The 22,211-nt window shown below is 42.0% G+C and overlaps 1 protein-coding gene across 1 annotated transcript in view; it reads right to left on the reverse strand.

The window, feature by feature from the left end:
- MTNR1A (melatonin receptor 1A) overlaps positions 1 to 18,756 on the reverse strand; it is a 102,964-nt gene extending 84,208 nt beyond the window's left edge. Inside the window, exon 1 of the mRNA XM_077814555.1 lies at positions 18,576 to 18,756. Within this exon, the coding sequence (XP_077670681.1) occupies positions 18,576 to 18,756 (181 nt within the window). The remainder of the gene's footprint in view (positions 1 to 18,575) is intronic.
- Between the last annotated feature and the right edge of the window lie 3,455 nt (positions 18,757 to 22,211).

The raw sequence follows: 22,211 nt of genomic DNA on the forward strand, positions 1-22,211 counted from the left end.
TATCTTTAATTGAATCACTTAGCTCAAACTCATTTTCAAGATTCATATTTTCCCTTTACACATTGCCACTATCCTGGGAACTCTTAAAGGCAAAATGAAGTCATTAAAGGAAGTGATCTGTTCGGACAACTAACAAAGCATTAGTTACTGCATTAAACAGCTTAGCTGCTGCAGCTTTTTTTTCCAAAAGGTTTGAAGAATCCTTAATCCAACTAATTTAAAGGAGCAAGAAGCAAAGAACACTGTTCATTAAATCTCTTCAAGAGCCTTGCACAACAATACCGTATTTAAGATAGACTGGTAGTAAATTGAGAGAGAAACACAAAGTGTTTTTCCTTCTGACATTCCTTTGTCATATAAAAACTGCTGTTTCTTTTTTTCTGTTTCCTTCATTATTCTATTAACTGAAATAATAAAAATATTGTCTTCATAGAAAAGACTGATCTGAATGGCTGAACATCTGGGGGCGCTTTACATGGACTTATAAACAGAAGAGATTTGATATGGAAGTTACTGAAGGAGAATATATAAAAATTACAGCTTTGACATTCCATAAAGTCACTTTTTTCTAACTGTAGTCACACTTTAAAATTTTGTAGTGCTGTGTACTGCATAGAGAAGTAATGGATTGAAAAATGCAGAAAACAAAAAGGAGCCTGTGATGTTTAGCTATTTTCTATACTGAGCTAATTTAAGTATAGCAGCAGAGTCCTATAAGAAATGAACCTTTTCCAGTGCACAAAATTCTGTCAAAGTAACTTTCTTCAATCAAAAATTACAATACAATGTATTTTAATACAGCATTTTTCATGCAGAGTATCACAAAATGCTGTACAGAGTGAAAATTAGGACAAAAAAGGAAAAAAGGTTTAAAGGTGAGATTTAAAGAAAAGGAATGACTCAAGAGAGCATTAGTTGAGAAGGAAAATGTAAAGGTAATTGAGACAGATGGAACAGCAAAAATGAAAGAACTGCCCCAAAAATCAAAAGTCACAGGGGGAGAGAGAGGAATAGAGTTTCCAGGTGTGTGGGACGTCAGAATTATAAGATGCAACAGGTCCACAAAGAAGCCTGAAATACAAGAGGATAGTTTTGAACTCAGTTTTGAGATGGATGTATAGTTAAGTCAATGAAGATTATAAAGGATACAATGATATGGTCCCATTTCCTGGAGGGAGCAGGAAATCTCACTGTAAAATTCTGGACTCTATGAAACAGAGTAAGGCTGCAGGAAGACCATAGAAGAGTTAATGGAAGAAGTCATAATAGAAAATCATTAAGGCACGAATGAGAATTTTTTCAAGAAGCACAACTAAGTTAAAAAGAAATTAGAGTACTGAACCAGAGGTGATGACAAGGAGATGTGGCAGAGGACAGGCAATAGAGAATTTTCAAGGTAAAAAATTCCTGAGATTTCTAGCCTTGGGAGCTATGTTTTTGGAGTTAAGGAAACTAACAAAGGCAGAAACATGCATGAAGAAGAACTTTTTTACCTAAAGAAAGGATGTCAAATGTTTAAAACAATATATGTAAATGCTGTAGATGGGAGACAAAGGGATAGGGAGGATGAGTTGACAGAGATAATAGAGCTGAATGTCAAGTGGGAAACCACCAAAAAAATTAGACATCCCAGGGAGTCTGAGGCATTCCACAGGAGAACAGCTAGGGAACAATTTAAAATCTCCACTAGAAGTGAAAGGGATTATGTAAATAGGATTAAAGCCAGGCTAGGAGAATGCTGGAGAAACTGGCTTCTTGAATGAGGTTCTCAAAGCATGACAGTGTGAGCCATATACTATAAAAGGTGGCACTGAGAACAAGTAGGAAATTAAGAAATTCATGCTTAAAGGCAAAAGTAAATCATTAACCACTAGAAGAAGTAGATTTAAAATCAAGACAGAAAATAATCAAAGAGGTTGCTAAGTAAGGAGAGAGAAAGTCTTACAAAGGGAAAGAGGATGGAGGTAGAACATTTGTAAGCAAGTGAGGACTTTTTTCTACAACAGGCATGAGAATTGCAGTAAGACACTGAAAGATCCATTAAATATGGAATGGTTGACAATGGCAAATGATGTAAAGGGCAAATGCAAGGAGGGCATAGGAATTATTATCTAGCTCTGTTGAGGACTGTAACCCAATGTCATAAGAAAAAAAAAATCATGCATTTGGATGATTATAACCATGTTAAGCCAAATCCTCAGAGGACGTAAACTGACACACCTCCATTGATTTCAGCGGACCTATTCTAACTTGCACTAGCTGAGGATCAGGCCCAATGTGTCCTGCAGGAAGAAAGTGTCTTTTTGCAGGAACCCATTGCAAATTCAATTAATGTCACCTTTCCAGCAGGGTGAATTTTTCAGGCTCCCAGACTAACAGTTGACATACTTGCCTACCCTTCTGAAGTAGTATTTTAGGTTTAATTAAGTGTTTCCTTTAGTCCTAAGAACATGTATTCCTATAGTCTTGATTGAGTAAGTGCAAAATGAGTGGTTTCTGTTATAAACCAAAACTACATTTAGTTACATTTAAAGTTGCATCACAACCCGCCTTATCAACCTGCCAAAAATCTTATGAGTGTGAAAACAAGAACCTAAGAGAAGAGTGTCCAGTATTTCTTCAGACACACCTCTGAGCCACAATTCTTCTCCTGCTTCCTCCTTGTTCAATGGGGGTAGTAACTGACTATTGGCCTACCCCAGCACTAAATGATTACCCCCTCCCATACCTCTACTCATGCTAGGTCAACTTCTCTACCCAGTGAGGGTTGAGATGGAACCAACGCTTACCTATTCCCTGCCCACCTGTTCCAGGAAGGGAGTATGCAGGCGTGCACTTATATATAGGCATCAAGTCCCAAGGTCCAGGTAATCACAAAATGATGTAAACACAATTCCTAGTTCACTTAGGCCCAGATCCTCCAAGGTATTTAGCCATTGAAGTCAATGGATCTGGACGTTTGAGGATCTAGGCCTTAGTCCTTTGTGTGGCTATGTAATCTAAGCCACAATTTAGCCCTTACTAATCAGCTAAATTGGGAGTGTAATGTCAATCATGAAGTGTTCTCTGTAAATTCAGATTTTTTGCTATTTAACAAGTATGAAATGCCTGCAGTGCTTATATATTTAAGATATTTGTGTTTGAGTCCTCTATTTTTAGTAACATGCTAAAGCATACATATTTCTGAGAGTTTATAGAAGAAATGATCAGCCACATACTTCACACTTCAAAAGCACCTTTCATACAGGCACTTTAATATAAAAAAAGAAATAAAAATTTAAAAGCCATATTTAAACTTAACCACATGATGCAACTGCTGCCCCATGTTACTTCCATAGTAGCTCCTGAATTTCCACTGAATATCCATTAAGGATGTAGCAGGAAAGAACAGCTCTGAAGGAGTAAATGATTTGAAGATCAATTTGTGAAGGAAGCAGGTTTGATGTTTTTAAATAAGGTAAGCAAAAGATGTAGACACAAATATTGTTGCCCCATCACAAGGAATTGTCAGCAGTTCAATATAGAGACAGGTGAACATAATGGAATGATGATTAAGAAGGTTTTATGAGGAAATATGGTAGGAAAAGATAATGGAGGGTTCTGAATATAAGCAAATATAATAGAAGATCTGCTGGTAATCTGTGACATTCTCTCAACACAAGAGTAACATGCTCAGAGACATTGACTCCAGTCAGCATGCTGTCAGCCATGCTGTAGCTGCTAGCGCTCGAGGGAAGTAAGAGGGACACCCACTAACAAAAACTTACAATGAAGTCATGTAAAAGGGCTGTGACAAATGAGTGATATCCTGAAGAGAAAACAAATACATAAAGGCACTTGGATTGCCAATTCACCCTTTCCTGAGATCCTTGAACACAGCTTACTTACCATTACCTTAACTTCAACCAATGTACCTACATTAATCAGGTCCAACATCTTTTTTTAGGGCCTCATGTTACTTGTGGAGACTCAGATTACTCAGGGTTTCAGGCTTTATATCAGAGAAGCACACAAAGAGCTCCGTTCAATTTGACAGTCATCTCTAGATTGTCTTTATTATGTTACAGCGAGTCTTACAAGGAAAAATTACAGGGGAAGAATAGCGGTCCCTTTTAAAATGGCAGCGTGCTATGCCCTGAGAACATTTCAATATCCTAACATTCCAGAGACTAATAAAACAATATCCGAGAATGTCTAACATGAGCCTTAAAGGAAAGCCCAGTCAAAACCAGCTTGTAATTCCACAAGATTTCAGAGCAAAACTGAAAGATCCATCATCAAAACAACAAGAGAGAAAAGTATTATTCAATTAAACACAGCAGGCAACTTAAGAAAGATAGTACAAATTTAAACCTTGCTATCAGAAAAGTAATCCTGCAATATGAGTGTGGTCAAAGAAGCTACAGGAATCAGCAGATATATCAGGGAGCCATCTTCATACTTGCATATTAAACCTATGAAGTATCCATTGAAAGCATGCAAATGTACAACAAATAGAACCAGGAAAAATTCTTAGGAGCTTCCAGAAACTACTGGAAAAAACTGGATACATGAGACAAACATATAATGCTGTATGGACTGAAAAAAGTCATATCTTTAAACAATGCAAGTTCTGTGCCAAGAAAGCAATGAAATGTCAATGTAAGTGTTCCAGCAGCCACCAAAACACCTATAGTCAACATTATTTTCAGACACTGCAGAGATTCCCAGTAGTAGGATACGCTGACTGTGGAAGAGACAAGGCAAGAAGTTGTGAGCTGAAAAGGTAGTGTGAAAAGGTAGGCAGACTTATAATGGAAGTAACCAAAGAAATGCTCACTAAAAATAATGCTCGTTAAAAATAATGTTTAAAATAACGCATTTTTTTTTGTAGGAAACAGCAAGTGCGAGAATCTTATGAGCTTTACATCAGTTAACACCAGATACTGGGACACATCCTCGGCCCTGCTCCGCTCCACTCCACTCTGTCCAAGCTATGCATAGAGGATGGAAAACCAGCCATCTGGAAATTATCCTTGTTGGCTCTACAGCACCCATTCTTGAGCCCATCCCTGATAGACTCTGTGTGCAAACATTCATGCAAACACAAATGCATATATATATGCAGATCATGTACATATACACTCACACCAGCAATTTTATGCAAACAGCTCATACATTTGCAAAATTTGATAATCTGGAGCATTTCCTGTGAGTAGAAAGCAGAGGGGGGCAAAGAACATCAAGAACAGATTGAAGTTATCCATCCAGACAACGTGGGACAGGCAAACTGTCCTTGATCCACTGAACACAAAATCCACTTACTGAAATGGTTAGACAAGGGAGGTATTGCAATAGTCTGTGGTCTTCTCCCTGCCGAGATAATCTTGAATCATCAACATCTGAGTCATAATTTGTTTGTCTAACATATATGACATTTCAACTGACTTTCCAATATATACTGCCCAAAGGGTAAAGGGATTGGGGAAGGGTTAATAGACAGCTAGAGTATATATGGCTAGGTATGTAGCCATGTACTTCCACTAAGTGTACTAGTCCCAACTATATAGCTTTCTGGGCATCTGCACTGACCGTCAGCCCCACTGTGAGCTGTGTAAGGAGAAGGGGGACCAGAAAGCACAGCTGGCTTGGTGGTGATAGTCTAGCCAGGACAGTTCTACATTTTTAACGATGGTCCCAGGGCACACAAAGGATGGGGAGAAAGATGTTATGTCTTGGTCCCTTACTGCAGTTACTATTCATGCATAAAAAGGGCAGCGATGGCAGGATCCCCAGTGCCTGGTAAGTATTTGGATCCTGACTATGGCAGATCAAGATTCCTGCCTTTCATAGACCAATTATTGCCCCATATAGATGTTGAGTGGGAAACCTTGAACTCCGAGTTTTCCCATTGACTTCACTATAGCCAGGTTTTCACCCTGAGTTTGCTGGGACTGGTGAAGAGGGATGGGGGAATTTGTAAAGAAAATATTTCCCAGGGAGTACTCATTTCCCAGAATACTCATGGGACACAGAGCTGGGCAGATGGGCACATACTGAGGGGGGAGAGGAGACAGTAATAAAACAAGAATAGGGGAACCCCAAACCTTTCCAATCCCTAGAAAAAGACGACCAAAGTAGCAGAGACATCACGCACACAGCCCTCCACTGGAGAAAAAGAATGCAGAAGATAGGTTAATTAGATATCAAAGTGAGAAACTGGTTGCTGATGATGCCAGTTGAGGAGGGAATTGAAGGTCACTGGGCCTCCCCACAAGAAGAGAATCATCTGTAGGTGAGGGGGCACCAGTTATGAGTCAGAATTTTTTTTTTTTTAATTAAAGGGTGAAGTGGGATCTTCATGGGTTCTGGCTGCTTAGCTGAACTCAAAGTCAGTTGAGGCCTTGAGAATTAAAATATTCATGTTGCAAATCACTTCAAATTCTCTTCAGAAAGCATGCACGTACCCTTTCCCTCCCACTTCCCCTGAGCAGACTCCAGATTATCCCAGCTTGTTATCAGGATCATTTTTTGAAATGCTGGCATCTCTGAGCAGCCACGTTGCTTTGGTCCCTCTATCTAAGGTAGAAACAATGGAATTCAAGGCTCCAATGAATACTATTAACTTCTGCTGAGCTTTCGGTGGGAAAATCTACAGGTTCTGAAGGGGAACATTCTGTGTTGAGAAACTGTTCCCCAGACCCATGATATTTCAGCCAGTCACAGTACCTCCCAAAAGCTGCAGAGCCCCAAACACGTTTTCTTCGTGTGGAGGGCTTCACAGCTCAGGTGCCGGGAAAGCACACTACAAGAGTCCACTCCCCTGCTTTGTAGCATAATTTTCATGATTTGATGAGGTCCGCTCTGCTCCATGCCATGTAGTTTTAGTTTCACTTAGCTCGGAGCCAAAAATATTCAAATTTCATGATCTCAAAAAAATAATGTGTTTAAAGAAACAGATTAATGAACATCCGCATGCTCAATTGGAATATGGAAAAACATTTATTTTGTTTCTTTAAAACCATTCACATGGTAACAACAAAAGGGTTGGTATGTTTTAACTGTAGAAAAAGCCATCCTGGAATCCCACAGTTACAAAAATATTACACTTCCAGCCTGTAAATATATCAGTAATTAAAAACAATTTGCAAATTGAATCATATTAAAAACTATAATTATCTAAATACCCTATTATTAACCACTGCATTACTAAAACATTAACACAGATGGTTAGTAAATCATAATCATATGAACCTGAATGTTAGATTAACAGTATTACACTGCTGAAGTATTATAATCAGATGGAATCCCAGTAAAAATGAATTCAACAAAAGATAATCTGAAGAGATACTTTCTATGTAAAGATTTCCCATAATTGAGCCATGACAAATGCATGCACATTACTAATAAAATAAAAACAATGTTTAAAAACATTTTATTTGTAGATCACCCATACTAATTTGCTCCCCATTCAGTATTAGAAAGTTGCCTAAACTAGAGAAACTCCTTTTGAAGTCAATGAAGTTGTACCAGGAATGAATTTAGTCCATATGAATTTATACAGAGAACATTTATTTAAAGTTAATGGCCAGTGTCTAGCTCTTCACCAAACCTAAAAGATCTTAGGGTCCTATCCTAGCAAAGCATCACCACTGTCTCAAAATAAGACTGTGGATATTGACACAGGCTAACCTATCCAAGGGGAGCTGAAGAAAAGCAAAAATGCTAATACACCGCTCTAGCTCAACAGCCAGGAATTACAGAGCTGCTCAAAGAGTGAAGGGGTGAAAGGTGTCATGTAATGAGAAGTGAATGTGGAAGCAACTTTTCTCCTTTCAGGCTTTCCAGGTGTACATGCTAAACTTGTTCTTTCCCCACCTCCAATTGGGTCATACCACTCTGTCAACTCTAGGGGTGAAGTAAATTCACTTATCTGCCCCCAAGACAGATTGGGAAAGGAACAGGTCTTTATAATTAGCTGGAAGTAGGAAGGCTCACTCAATCTACCTTATTGATGTTGACAGTAGAGGCATTAATTAAGTTTGTTGCTGATGACAATGGAGAGGAGACTACCCACAAGGGCTGCTCAAAGTTTTCCACTGAAACTGTTTTTCAGTTGAAAATTGCGGTTTGCATTAAACACATTTTTTCATGAAAAGCACCTGCTTTTGGGGGAAAATTTTAGGAAACAAATGCCTGAAAGGCAAGAAGTTTTTAGCTTTGGACTGAAATATTGCAGTTTTTGGATGGAAAACATTCATTTTGGACAAAATATGTCAGTTTTTGGTGTTTTGACAAAAAACACTTCAGGGAAAATTTTGATAAAAAAACCCACTTTTGCTGAAATTTACTGTAGCAAATTTCCTACTACTCACATAAGCAGTCTGCTTCTGGGACTTCCAGTATTCCTCCTCCACACACTCTTTACCTTCATCTCCCATATAAAGACTGCATGGAAATCTTCAAGACTGTACATGGCACTTACCCCTCCATCTGCTTGGCCAATAGCTCCTGAGTGGTCAGACAAGGAAAGACCTGCATGGGCTTTTTTACCTATTTGTCAAAGGTAACGAATTATCAGAGTTCCCATTGACTTCAAATGGAGTTTGAGTGTTCAGCATGTCTGAAAATCAGGCCCTAAATGCTTTCTGTGGCTGACTAATACAAGATTGTACAGTAGTACTGTACTCCTATTCAGGTTTAGTTGACATGGCCTACTAACAAAAGCTATGTTCTTGATTAGTCACATGGAATATCAATCAACAAGATAAGAACTGATTCCTGTGTTAGGACATGGGGAGGATTTATTTACTTGGAAAGTCCTAACCCAAGGGAGTCCTGCTCAGAAAATACTGCTAAACCTGCAGCTGCAGTGGGCTCCATCCCAACAGTGACAGGCTAAGGTGATAATGCAGTTTACCATTCACATTCCAGTGCCCATGGTATGGAATGAGAGCTCTGTGGACATAAACTGAGTCCCCTGGGAAAACACATTAGTTTTGATCAAATTCCCAATTGGACCTCACCCTCTGGATCACAAACCTTCCCCCTGTTTTTATGGCAGAGTTATTTGAAGAAGGGTGAAGATGTAGGGTCCAGAGAGAAGTATACACATGAATCTTGGGCCTTGCAGATGGGAACCCAATTGAATAGCTTTATAGGAGTCCCAGATTTGTTTGTCTTTCAGCCGCCATGAAGCACTATTCCCATAAATCTGATTGTCATATAGGCCAGTTAAGTGAAGTGAAGCTGAAATCCATTCTTGAAAGGGGAAGAGGGCCGTCAACCACATACATTGCATTGCCAAAGGGGATTTAGCTAATTAATTAATTAATTCATTCATTAATATCAATGAGAATCTTATGAGTAAATGTGGCGACATGAGTCAAAGGAAAGAATAGTTTGTATCCTGTTTTCTACCTTTGCAAGGAATGTCATCTTTAATGACTGAAAAATGGACGTTATACATTTAATGCATAGTACATACATAATCTCTATAAAATATCTATGTAACATGATTTTATGATCAAAATAAACTTTTCAATTCTGAGTTGCTCCAAATGTTAACTGTTTAAAACTCATTGGCTTTACAGAAGTATGTTATAAAAATTTAAAAAAAACTTTGAAAAGCCGATAAACCATAAAAAGTACATTTGAAATACAATTACTTTTTGGATCTCCTTTTTGTCATTAGAAGAGAAAATGATCGTGCATCCTCTTCAAATTTTGTACCCGGACTTCAACTTCTAAACCAACAGGCGGAAGATCTATTTCTCCACTGTCATGTAACATGTACAGTCACTTAGTCACACACATGCAAAGTGTGGAGAAATGCCCCTATTCTAAACTGATAGCATTTTAATCTCATTTTATTTGTACTGGTGGAAACTACCAAACCAGAGGTCAATTTTCTGAACCCCGCTAGGACACTCCCTATTGGTTTCATGAGCATATGCCTCTATCCAGGGCTGGCTCTAGGATTTTTGCAGCCCCAAGCAAAAACTTTTTTGGCCGCCCCTGCTTTTTTTTCGTGTCCCCCCACCTCCTCGGCTCCGCCCCAACTCCGCTCCTTCCCAACCCCTTCCCCAAATCCCCAGCCCTGTCTCCTCCTCCGGGCGTGCCGCATTCCCCCCCCGCATTGCTTCCTGTGGCTGCCCCCCGCAACAGCTCACCTCCACTCCGCCTGCTCCCCTGAACACGCCGCCGCTCTGCTTCTCCCCCCTCCCTCTCAGGCGGAGCCGAGGGAAGCGGGGGGGGAGCGCAGGAAGTAACGGGGGGGGGGGGGAGAAGAGGAACCCCTCCCCGCCCCAGCTCGCCTCCGCTCCACCACCGCTGCCTCCCCCGTGTGAAACGGCAAGCCTGGGAGGGAGGGGGGAGAAGCGGAGAGGCGGCGGCATGCTCAGGGGAGTGGGCAGAGGCGGAGTGGAGGTGAGCTGGGGCGGCGGGGGCACATTTCTAGGGGCGGCATGGCCGGCGCCAGGATGCCGCCCCTAGAAATGCGCTGCCCCAAGCACCTGCTTGTTTTGCTGGTGCCTAGAGCCGGCCCTGCCTTTATCTCCTGTTTTTGCTGGAAGAGCTGGGGCGTGAGGGAGAGGTGCTCCAAGCTGCAATCTCTATATTTTGAGTCCTTTAGGTATGTCCTAGGACTCTAAGCTATAAAGACTGTTCAGAGTCCTCCAGGAGTTTGGAGAATGGTCCCTAATCTAATCACATGGATGTAGCACTGCATAGTGTGAAGTAATCACTAAAGCCACATCTCCGTAATCATGTGTAGGTTAGGGACCATGCCTTAGGAAGAGTCTATATAGTTAGTATGTTATGGAGGGAAACAGGAGTGTCTGAATGGGGAAAAACAAGCCATGGATGTTGGGGAGGAAGAAACTTGAGGAGGGAGACAGAGAAAGGGAGGATGATGGGAAATCTTTGGGGCTGAAGGGAAAAGAAGGTAGCAGTATGCAAACAAAGTAATGCAGTATCTCCGTATTTCTGTAACTGTGGCTTTACAAGGTACGCCAAACAAGGCAGTAAGCACAGAAGAATCAAGAACAGAATTCCTGAGCAGGTGCTAACCCTGCCTGAAAGAGTGTGGAACCAGAAGCTGTGATAGTCAGGTATGATTTCTTTGTTTCAGTCTTCTAGCTATTGGGGTGAGTTGGTTGAAGACATTTCTGGTGGAAAACTGCTTTTAAATGGAAACTGACATGGTTTTGCGCTTTTAAAAAAATACTGAACTTGGAGCTTTTGTATTATTTATTACTGCACATATTACTGCACAATGAAAGGTGTCCATCCAGTGCTCAAAGTAACCCATCCCATAAGTTACAAATCACAATATAAACCAAAGATTGCCCCTAAATATATTTTTTCCAACCCACACCCTCCTCAATAGCCTAACATAGGAGAGGAAGATGGGGTTTGCAGCATGCCCACAGGGTTGACAAATCTGTTCTCTGGCATACCATAGGATTCTTATTTAGTTTGTTTCATTGTATTTTCCATCCTTAAAATGACATAGTTCAAAAGAATGGGGAGACTCATTTCAGCATGAAAGATACACAGCTTTACAACCCTATTCAGCTCAATCATTGCCCCCAGTGCAGGTGGACTTTGGAAGGGCTACCCTACTGAAAGGGTACTATTCTCTTGGTAGTATTTATATAATAAAGGCTCAAGCATTATTTACAAACATATTAAATACATGTTTATTTGTTTACAAAAGACCCATAAATTTTTTTTAAAAGCTATTAACACACATTTGTGTCTCATTCCAAAAAAAGAACTCATTTAGTAATCATGTCCTCCTGGAGGAGTTCCATTACTCAAAAGTGGAACTTTAGTGAGATATTTCAGGAAGTTTTGAAGCAAGTACATAAGAAAAAGAGGTTGTCAACAGAAAGGGTGCAAGGTGTTTTTTCAGACTGCAAAATTGCACTCTGGATGTGTTAGTCTCTAAGGTGCCACAAGTCCTCCTTTTCTTTTTGTGGATACAGACTAACACGGCTGCTACTCTGAATCCTGGTCTGACATTGCAGAATTTTTATTTCCCTATGAAAGCAAGCCACAATGTCTAAGAGGGTTTGTTAGTGGTCCTACTGGTATCTGATATCTACTGCTGGTAGCATTTCTATCATTAGAAACTAGAATTGTCATTATGCTAGAAACATGTATAGTGGTGAAGGAAAAGAAAAAACAGCAAAGAGTAAAAGAAAAAGAGTAGCAGAGTACTGGGGGGGAGGGGAGGAAGAGAGGAAGTGAAAAGAGACTAGAGACAACAGACGAAGAATAGAAAAAAAAAACCCGAACTAAAAACAGAAAAGGGGTGAACCAAAATCTAGAAGAGACAAAGAAAAGTGTTTCCAACCAGAAACAGTGTTTCATGACAGCAAGAGACAAGAAGCAGTGCCTTCAAAAAGGTAAGCCAGTTCATAAAATTAAAAACTGGCAGGAAGAGTAAGGAAAGACAAAAACTAAAAAAAAAAAAAAAAAAAAACCAACCCCACACTTTTTTTTAAAATGCTTACCCCTAATTTTTGGTTACTGAAAGGACAAGGTCCCACTTCAACAAGTTTCTGAAGTGAACCCTAAGCTTGAACAAATTATTAACCAAAAATCACCATTTACTACTCTAAAGGAATTGCTTTGTCCAAAACTGTACATTTTGCTTTGTAATTCTGTCCATCAGGTGGACAAGTTCAACAACTCAGCTAGACATTTCCCCCTCCACCCCCAATTGGCTTACCATTTTTGCTACCTGAAGTAACTCAAGTCTGAAATACCAATGTTCACTGCCATCAATATGTCAGTCAATTTTCTTCGAGACCCTTATTTCACGTGCTATTATTTGGTCTTCTACAGCTGTTCTCTCTGATGATCCAAACATTTCTTGGGCTACCCATTTTCTCCCAGGGTATGCAAAAGTCATCCAGGGAAATCTGTAATAAAGACAATAATTCCTTTAGTCTGTTTCACAACAGAAGAAGTTTCATTTCTTTTTGTAAACAGAACATGACAAATACTCTGTTGAAGAATGTCTTGACATAAAAAAAACAGATCATCAAGAACAATTAACAGAATGAAAAGGCTGAATGAAAGCTGCTCTCTGATCATCTGAAAACCCCCGTGTATAATATTTCCAATAAATGTAAATACTGAAACTAAGAAGTCTCTTCACCAACCAGATTAGTATGCTGCTATGCAACATATTTAATTTTTAAAAAGCAAGAGCCCAATTCTGTAAGCCCTCCACATGCAGGATTCCAACTGACTGTGCCCCAGATTCTAAAAATACAACAGTATTAATAAAAATACTTTAGGTTATTTTTTATTTAAAGGGACTTTTTAAAAACACATTTCACATAAGTAGCTGTCCTCCTTCATTTTTTCCTAGATGTCCCAAATGAACATACAAATTTAATTTGGGGCTGCTCTCAACCTCACGCACTGACATTCTTGGTCCTGTCTTTACAAACTATGCTCCCTGAACCCAATTTAGCTCCCCAGGAATTCAGTGGGTGGCTCTTAAGACCACTTTATGACTCCTTTATGCTGGCTCCTCCAAGTAGCCATGCAAAAACAATTAACTTGGCCAAAATAATACAGTTTGGAAGGGGAAGAGGAAGATCAAGAGGGATAAGACTGAAAGCAGCTCCCTTCATTAACTAGTAAGGTCCCAAACCTGCAGTCCTTGTGTATGCAAAGCTCCCAGTGATTACAATGGTCGTTTTGTGCATGTGCAAAGAGTGTAGAATGAGACCCTAATAGGGGAGAAATCATTTTTAACTTACCACGTAATAAGCTAATTTTTACAACTGCTTCATCACCTTGTTCTTGATGCATTGTTTTCTTGACAAGGAGAACAATGAAGGCATAAGGACAGTCAATCATATGAATTCTTACTTATACCATTTTATAAACTTCTTTAAGTTACCTGCTTTCTACATTCACTGAGGTGCTCTAATATATTGCTTTTTTAGTAATAACATTATGCAATGGTTTGAAAACTATCTGTATTTCCCCACTTACCTTCCCTGAGGCCAGTCACTTTGGCCCAGATTTTTAAACTATTTAGGCATTGCTCTACTCAGTGCTGAAAGGCCTAAGTGACTCAGGAGTCGAAGTCTCATATTCACAAGTGATTTAGCTAGAGCCTCAAAAGCTATTTAGGCACCTAACTCCCCCTGATTTCAGAATTTAAATGTCTTTGAGAATCTGGGCCTTACGCACTTAAGAGCCTAAGTCACTTTAGCCTTTGCAACACTGAGCAGAGCAACTCAGCAAAAATCTGTGTCTTTAATTTTTCAACTCAGGACTTTTGTTAAAAGAATTTATCAGGCAGAGCTATAAGCATTAACAAAGAACCATGAAATACATTCCATGATTTATACTGAACCTCTTTATAAAAAAATAAGAAAGCAAGCACATGAATGGCTTACTAAAGTTTCATCGACCTGGACATCAGGTCAAGACTTAAAACATCAGAATCCTTATGCCTTGAATGTTTCCCATTAAATCTGTGCCAAAGTTAAAAGACATCAGGAGCCAAATTCAGCCCTGGTGTAAGCCAATGCGACCTAGATCACAGCTGCTTGCACCAAGACTGAACTTGGCCTAGTAATATGTTGATCGTAAAAATCACCATAACATTAGGTCAGAACTATGAAACTCATTACAGTCAAATACATTAAATAAAAGAGGATCCTACCAGTTGCATCATCGGCTTCTGTGTCTAGAAGAGCATCTACTGAAGCCACGTCTGTGACTATGAAGGAGTCTGTTGTATCAGACACTCCTCGCGTGCTGAGACAAAGCTTCTTTGAGATACTGACTCCTTTGCTTTGATCACAGTACCTCACTAACATTCTGACTGGCAGGCAGGTGATACCACTTCTTGTGAAGGTTTTTCTAGGTTTTCCTACTATTCCCCAGGGCATATTTTAGCAATAAAAGAAGTCCACAGATTGACGTTGTAGTTATCTTCCAAAAAAATGTGTGTGTGTACGTATGTGTGTGTATATATAGAGAGAGATGGAGATGCAAGATATTTTCCCCCACCACATCCACCTGTTTTGGTACAATGTTAAATATTCCATAGTTCAGTTTGTCCTCTTTTTCAGAAGGAAGAGTAATCTTCACTGAAATACATATTCTTCAGAAGGCATCTTCTGCTCCTCCCTGACCTGTTTCAGGTGGAATTTTCAGCCCGTGTCCTTTTTTCCTCAAGGAATGGGTCAGCAAATGACTCATTAATATATGATGCTGCAAAATCAGAAGTTTCTTTCTCATTATGGCTCTGCAATTAGTTGCAACCTTCCTTATAATTAACAAATTATAAATAAGATGTATCAATAACCTGACATTTAAAATTTAGCCTGTTACTAAATATCCTGATTTAACAGCACTAAAATTAAAGAAAATCCTCCTTTCCCCAATCAAAATAATATTAGGCCCGGATCCTGGAAATACTTACATACATGGATAACTTTACTCATGAGTGGTCCCACTGAATTCAGTGTAACGTTCAATGGGGCTACTCACATCATTACGGATCAGCTTAAATTTTCGCTGGGTGGGGCCTAAAAAGTTACAGGATTATAAAATTTGTTCGTTTAACCATTTTCTATGTTTCCCAAGATCCTGAAGTCCATACATTTTCTTTCATCAAAGTATTCAAAGTTTTTCTTACAGGACAGAAGTTTTAATCTATCTCCTAGGAAACTACTTTGTTTTACTAGTAAATTATATCCTAAAACACAATATGAATTATTTCCTACTATAAACCAGTTTCTTAGTTAAATTACAGCAGTATCTGTCCCACAACCTAGCCTAATACAATTCAATATCCCCAAAACATTCTCTGGCCTTAGCTCTATGTTATCATAGTTTGCTGCAGTTCATAGTTTGCACATCACTTTTGGTTTTGATGGAAGTACTCCTTATTTACATCAAGGTAAGTGACAGAAGGCTCAGATCAGTGATAACTACATAAGAAAAGAAGTTTGCCTTCATTTTAATCATGCTTATTGACATCTTCTGTATTTTCCACAGCATGCATCCGATGAAGTGAGCTGTAGCTCACGAAAGCTTATGCTCAAATAAATTGGTTAGTCTCTAAGGTGCCACAAGTCGTCCTCTTCTTTATTCCTTGAAATGAAAACTATAAACGATTTTAATTACCTTACTTAGAAAGTGACCTTAGAAACCTTTTATGCAGTGTCAGTTAGATTTATAATACAAACAGAGAACAGTTACATGGCAGTTGTCTAGATTCAAAACCAAGCTTCATCTCTAACACCAGTCTCAAGCCAGTCTAACTCAGCTGACTTCTGTGGCGTGAACACGAAAATTCTGCAGGCCATTCACCAATAACCGGAACAAGTCCTTTACAACAGTTAAGGGCAGGGGTCTCCAAACTGCGGCCCCAGGCTTCCATTTGTCCGCCCTTCGACCAACAGGGGAGAAGCGGCGAACAGCTGAGTAGGCACGGGGAGCAGGCAGGGGGAGGGGCCGCGGCAGGAGCTCATGCAGGGGTGAGGGCAGCACAGCTGAGCTGTGCAGGGGGTGAGTGCCTCTGGGAGCCAACTTAGGGGCGAGTTGTTGCTGCAGCCAAGCAGGAGAAGCAAACAGGCGGGCACAGATACCCATCAGCACAAAGCAGGCAGGCTGCAGCTGAGTAGGCACGCAGAGCAGGTACTTGAATTTCAAATGGAAGTGACTGACCTGCAATCCTATGACATGTTGAAGGACAAACATAAGGAAGGAAGTCTGGTAGAGTTCTATAAATGCCTGTCAAGTGATCAATATGCTCATGTAAAAAACTCTGTGGATTAATGTCAGTGTTTGGCACTACTTATGTGTGCGAAAAAACATTTTCGATGATGAAAGATGTGAAATCCCACTACAGATCGACCTTGTCTGATGAACATTTACAATCAATTTTGGTGGTAGGGAACGCTAACTTTGAACCACAGCTAAATGCAATGTTGTCAGAAAAACATCAGTACCATACTTCTCACTAATTCTACAATAATATTTCTTTATTTCTGAATATGTGTATTTGTATGATACAAATGTGAGTTTTTAGAAATAAAAAAAATGTGAAATGATTTTTAACGTATCAACAAATATTGTGTGATTTCACAGTACCTGCATTGATTAACTTTTACACCTGATTTAGAATTTAATGCAACACTGACACAGAGTAGAGTAGTGGGTTTTTTTTAATGATTTTGCATATATTTAATTTATTTCACAGTTACTTCAGCCTGCGAAGCCCCTTCAAAAAATCTAATATGGCCCTCGTCTCATAAAGTTTGGAGACCCCTGGTTTAGGGGGGAGGAAAAAATAGCAACACAGAAATAGCTGTTTTGTTTAGCACCGCAGCTCCCTGCATATATTCCCTCTTTATTTTTTTTTCAATGACAGTTTCGAAACGGTTTTGAGTGCACAGATTTGGTACACGTGCGCAGCAGCTGGTCTGACCTGATAAAGCAGAGCCTCTGAAGGAGAAGTTCCTGTCTGTCGGACCAATAATCAGTAAACTAAGAGGGATTTACCCAATAACCCGTCACAGATCCTATCCTGTCAAAAATCCACTTTTCTGAGGCATGCCTAAATCTGATTTTCTGTCAGATGGCTTCAGTCTTTAACAGAAGTAAACAGCAAGTAGTTGGTGAATAAAGAGAGATGCTGATCAACTTTGTGCTTTTATTCTGAATTATGCATCAGCCATAACTAAACCTTTGGACTTTGTCAGATGTCACAACCCTGTTATTTTATGCAGAGAGACGTATTAAGTAATATTCAACTTAGAGATCGGTAGCGTGACATCTGGTCTGTTCACATACTACTACAAGCTCCGGCATCCTCCCTCCACGTTTCATTCTTTGCAAAGCAAAGCTTGTTTGTTATACCGGCTCACACTTTTACTGAACGAAAGCTTTAAATAGCACCACGGTTTGGTTCCAATTGCTAAAAATACACATCACAGAGCTTGAGCGCCGATTTGCCGTGAAACATCTGTCGCATACTGTATCCGCGGTCTTGCAGGGACTTTTAAACCCCCACCCCCCGAATACCCATCCCGAGTTTTATCTACAAACGAGCAAGGCTCCAACAGCGAGAAAAGCGCCAGTCGAGGCCGGTTAAAAATAGCTCTGCAGAAGTGGGCTGACCGGCGGCTCGCGTTCTGCACCGCTGCGGAGCGGGACGCGTTTGCCACAAGCTTCCCACGCCGCAGCGCCAAGGCAATGAGGACCAGCCCTCCCGGGGCCGAACTCTCCGTGCCCGTCAGGTTGGCGTGAGACAGCCACGGGCTAGCAGCGCCCGACGCCTGAGCGAAGCTGGTCAGCTGGGGTGAAGGCGCTGGAGCTGGCAAGCCCCCCACACACACACACTGCCCCCCCCCCTTGCCCTTAGACTCATATCAAGGTTGGAAGGGACCTCAGGAGGTCATCTAGTCCAACCCCCTGCTCAAAACAGGACCAATCCCCAATTTTTGCCCCAGCTCCCTAAATAGCCCCCTCAAGGATTGAACTCACCACCCTGGGTTTGGCCAGTTAATGCTCAAACCACTGAGCAACCCCTCCCCTCTCCTTACCAGCGTTCCGCAGCTTCTTGTTCCTGTACACCGACAGGATGACCAGCAGGTTGCCCAGCACGTCCACCACGATGGTGAAGATGAGGATGGCGGCCAAAGTGGAAGCCACCCAGGCGGGCCGGTCCAGGCTGAGCTCCGCGGGCGGGTGGGAGGCGTTCAGCCCGCTCCCATTGCCGCTCATGCTGCTGCTCCTCCTCGCCCCCGCCTCACTCGCCCAACATCCCAGGGCCACCTTGGGGCAAGGAGCGGGCTCGCCTGCAGCCCTCGGGGATCCGCCCGCCCGGCTCACCGGGAGGGTGCCCGGCGCGGCGCAGGCAGCCCCAGCGCCTTCTACGGCCGCGGCCGGGCTCTGAAGTTTCCCTGAAGAGTGCACGTGCCGCGGAGTTACTTTTATAGCCTCCCCTCGCCCCCACCCCCACCCCAGCAGCGGCCTCCGCCACCGCTGCCTCCAGGTGACATCTAGCGTTGGCGGCGCTCGGCCTCCTCCGCCCCGGCCACGTGCGCGGCCGGGGGATTCCACCAGCCGCCGCCGCCGCGGCGGGGCAACAGCGCCCCGGTGCGGCGCTGGGGCGCCGCGGCCGAGGGGCGGTTCATTCATTGCGAGCGGGCGGCGTGTGGCTGCGCAGCCGGGCCCCATTCATTCTTTTCCCGGCTCTCCCCATTCATTCATTCCTTCATTGATTCCTCTGGACAACGCCGCGCGCGCGGTGTAAGCGTAGGCACCCGTCCTTCCTCCCCTGGCGCTGTAAGCCGAGGTCGGTGCCCTTCGAGCTCTGTGTGACAGTATTTGGGGCTGCTTTTTTATTTACTTTTTTTTTTTTACCGGTTGCGTTAATAGCTCTTGGTAATTGCACTCGTACTAAATTGCACCCTTTACTGACGGACAAGCGAACTCAGCCGCGAAAGTGAAGCCGACGAGGAGAGCTTGGATCTGCTCTGGGAGCTATGAAAAGCTCTTTGCGAAGCTGCTGACTGGGGGGGGGGGGGAGAAGAAGGGGGGAACCTCAGGACCCGGATCCCCAGAGCAGCACATGCCATTGCTTCACAGAAAAGCGAGACAGAGCGAGAGATGGCACCCGACCGTCTCAGCTTTGCATGAAAATACACAGTGGAGACGGTTCTTCTTTTGCAATGCAGCCTCATCTCCTTTCCAAAACGTGATTCGAGGGGGGGGGGGGGGGAATGCATGGGCAAATGTACGAATCTGACACAGTCTGCCTTCGCCGCTCCCCAAAAGCACGACAGACAAAACGAGGTGCCGTTGCTAAAAAGAGAGCGAGGATCTGATTTTAGTGAACGTGTTGTTTATCGTGCGTAGTTACATTGGCTTCTATAATAGGAACTTCTCAGCCCCCAGAAAGTGTTTTCTGCTGAATGTCAATCGCTGTATTGAAATACCTCGTTTATGTGATGGTATGTCGCATGAGACTAAAATATATAACCCGAGAAAACTGATCTGCACAAAATGTCCTAGAAATCATAGTTCTATTCGGGACCTATCAGCTGTGATTGAAAATGGTAATTCACGTTGTGCTGTGATAAATGCCATGCCACAGTAGTGGCTCAAACCCAGTATTTGCACTATTCAAACAGCCATGAACGATCGCCAGCCCCTGAAATTTATCTTGAAACCTTCAGCCGGGAGCTGTCTCTTTCGTGGACGTGAAATCGAGCGGGGGAAGAGATGATGGAAGCCTAAAGTCTTCTACACAAAGTTACATTGTGAAGAATGACAACTGTCATTAGTTCTATTTGTGTAATTTGGGAAATTGCTGTTTTCAAATTGCATTAAATATTCTGCATGTGATAGCGTGCTGGTTATGATTTTATGATTATAATGGAATGTGCACTTTTTGAAGTCCTTGCTGAGCAGTAGCAACGTAATTATGGATCCATAAACCACTTCAGTCACAAAGAGTCATATATTTTACTCGGAAACTAAGTAACCTTAAAATAAGCAATGTTTTAGGTAGTCTTTGTTTGCCAGATTGTGACCCGTCATTTATGAAGAAATTAAAATAAAAATAGAATCCAATGGTAGAAAATTCACTCCCTGTTTTTCAAAATGTTTTGATGATAATGTTGACAGATATTCACATTAAAAACCTCAACAGTAAAGCTACAGGTGCCTTATCCTGCTTCCACTGAAGTCTGATAGCAATAGCAAAACTCCCACTGACTTCCATTGGAGTAAGATTGGACTAATTTATACCAGAGCTGCAAAAGCTGTTAGAGTGCAATCCCAGCCGAGAACCCTTGGCTCCCATTGAAGTTCCTATGAGCTGAGGGTGCTCAACGCCTGAGAGGAGCAAGCCCTAGAGACAATTCTGTGGTGGATCGTGTTTAAGGCTAAAATCCTGCTGGCCTTACTTGAAGGCAACTTTTGTTTGTTTGTTTCGTACCAGACCTGATGCCTCCCACTGCATTCCTTTCAAGTTTTAAGTCTGACTCTGGCATCTAATCATCCGTTCCAAGAATCCTCTTTCACTGATGAACGGACTGTCCACCCCTCAATAAATTCTTCATCTCCTAATTTGCCCTTAGTTCATGGAGTATGGCTGCGACTGAGGAAGTAGCTGACTGCCAAGTACAAAATACCCATCCTGAGGGCATGACCCAGAATGTGAAGCAATAGATATCACATCTTATGCAGTAGTCTGTATCTGCTTCGGCTTCCCTCCTTTTGCCTGGGGTCTTCCATTGCACTACTTAACTGTGCCTCAGTTTCCCTGGTAAAGGAAGGCAGTTGTCTTACCTCTTACTGGGATTTGGGTAAGCTTTCTCACACCTTCCCTGTATCATCTGTGTGAAGCACCACTCTTCCTTAAACCTGCCACACTGGAGACTGAGACTCCTACCTGGTGGGGCACTTGCCACACCATACACCTTCTCCACGCAGGGGGGCTGCACTCTCAATGGCCTTTGGCCCTGCATTTCCTCTCCAAGTTAGATCAAAGCTGGCTGATCAGTAACATGGTGCCTGTAGAAGATTCCCCCACTCCGTTGGCTGCAGCGCAAACTATACATGTCCTGCAGGGTACCAGGCTTCACTACCCCTTAGTTTCTAGACACTAGGATCTGGAAAATCCCCCATCACTATTTCCAAACCCTGCAAATGTCCCTGCCCATCCCCCATTCTCTTTCCTGCCCCTCATAGCTCTGTCATGCATGGTGGGAGAGGATAGGGGTGAGGAGAGCCCAGTAAGCCATCCTGGCTTACCAGGAGCCACTTCTAGTCCACTTCTGGTCAGAGGGCTTACGGGAAGGGATAGGAGGACATCCTGTCTGTGTTGTGATGGCCCTTAGTTGAACTTACTCACTGTAGCTGCTTCGGGGTCTGCCCCATAGCATAGGTAGCAGTGGCTACATCAGAATGTAGCTCGTATAGAGGCATGTGGACGTATGAACACAGAACATAGTAAGGAGAAAAAACTGGCAGTTCAGCCTGAGTTAAGTCTGCACTGGAGACTAGACCTAAGAATGTTAGACTGAGGTTAGGACTGACCTGGTATTTAACTAAAGAAAAAAAGTAGATCCCAGCCACTGAGCACTGTAAGATTTTTCTAGATGCAACACAGGTGATAGTGCTTTAGGCCTGGCCAAATGCTTGCAAATACTTTGCACTGAAAAAGTGAA

Source organism: Eretmochelys imbricata, chromosome 4 (genome assembly GCF_965152235.1).
Source record: "Eretmochelys imbricata isolate rEreImb1 chromosome 4, rEreImb1.hap1, whole genome shotgun sequence".
NCBI classification, from domain to species: Eukaryota; Metazoa; Chordata; order Testudines; family Cheloniidae; genus Eretmochelys; species Eretmochelys imbricata.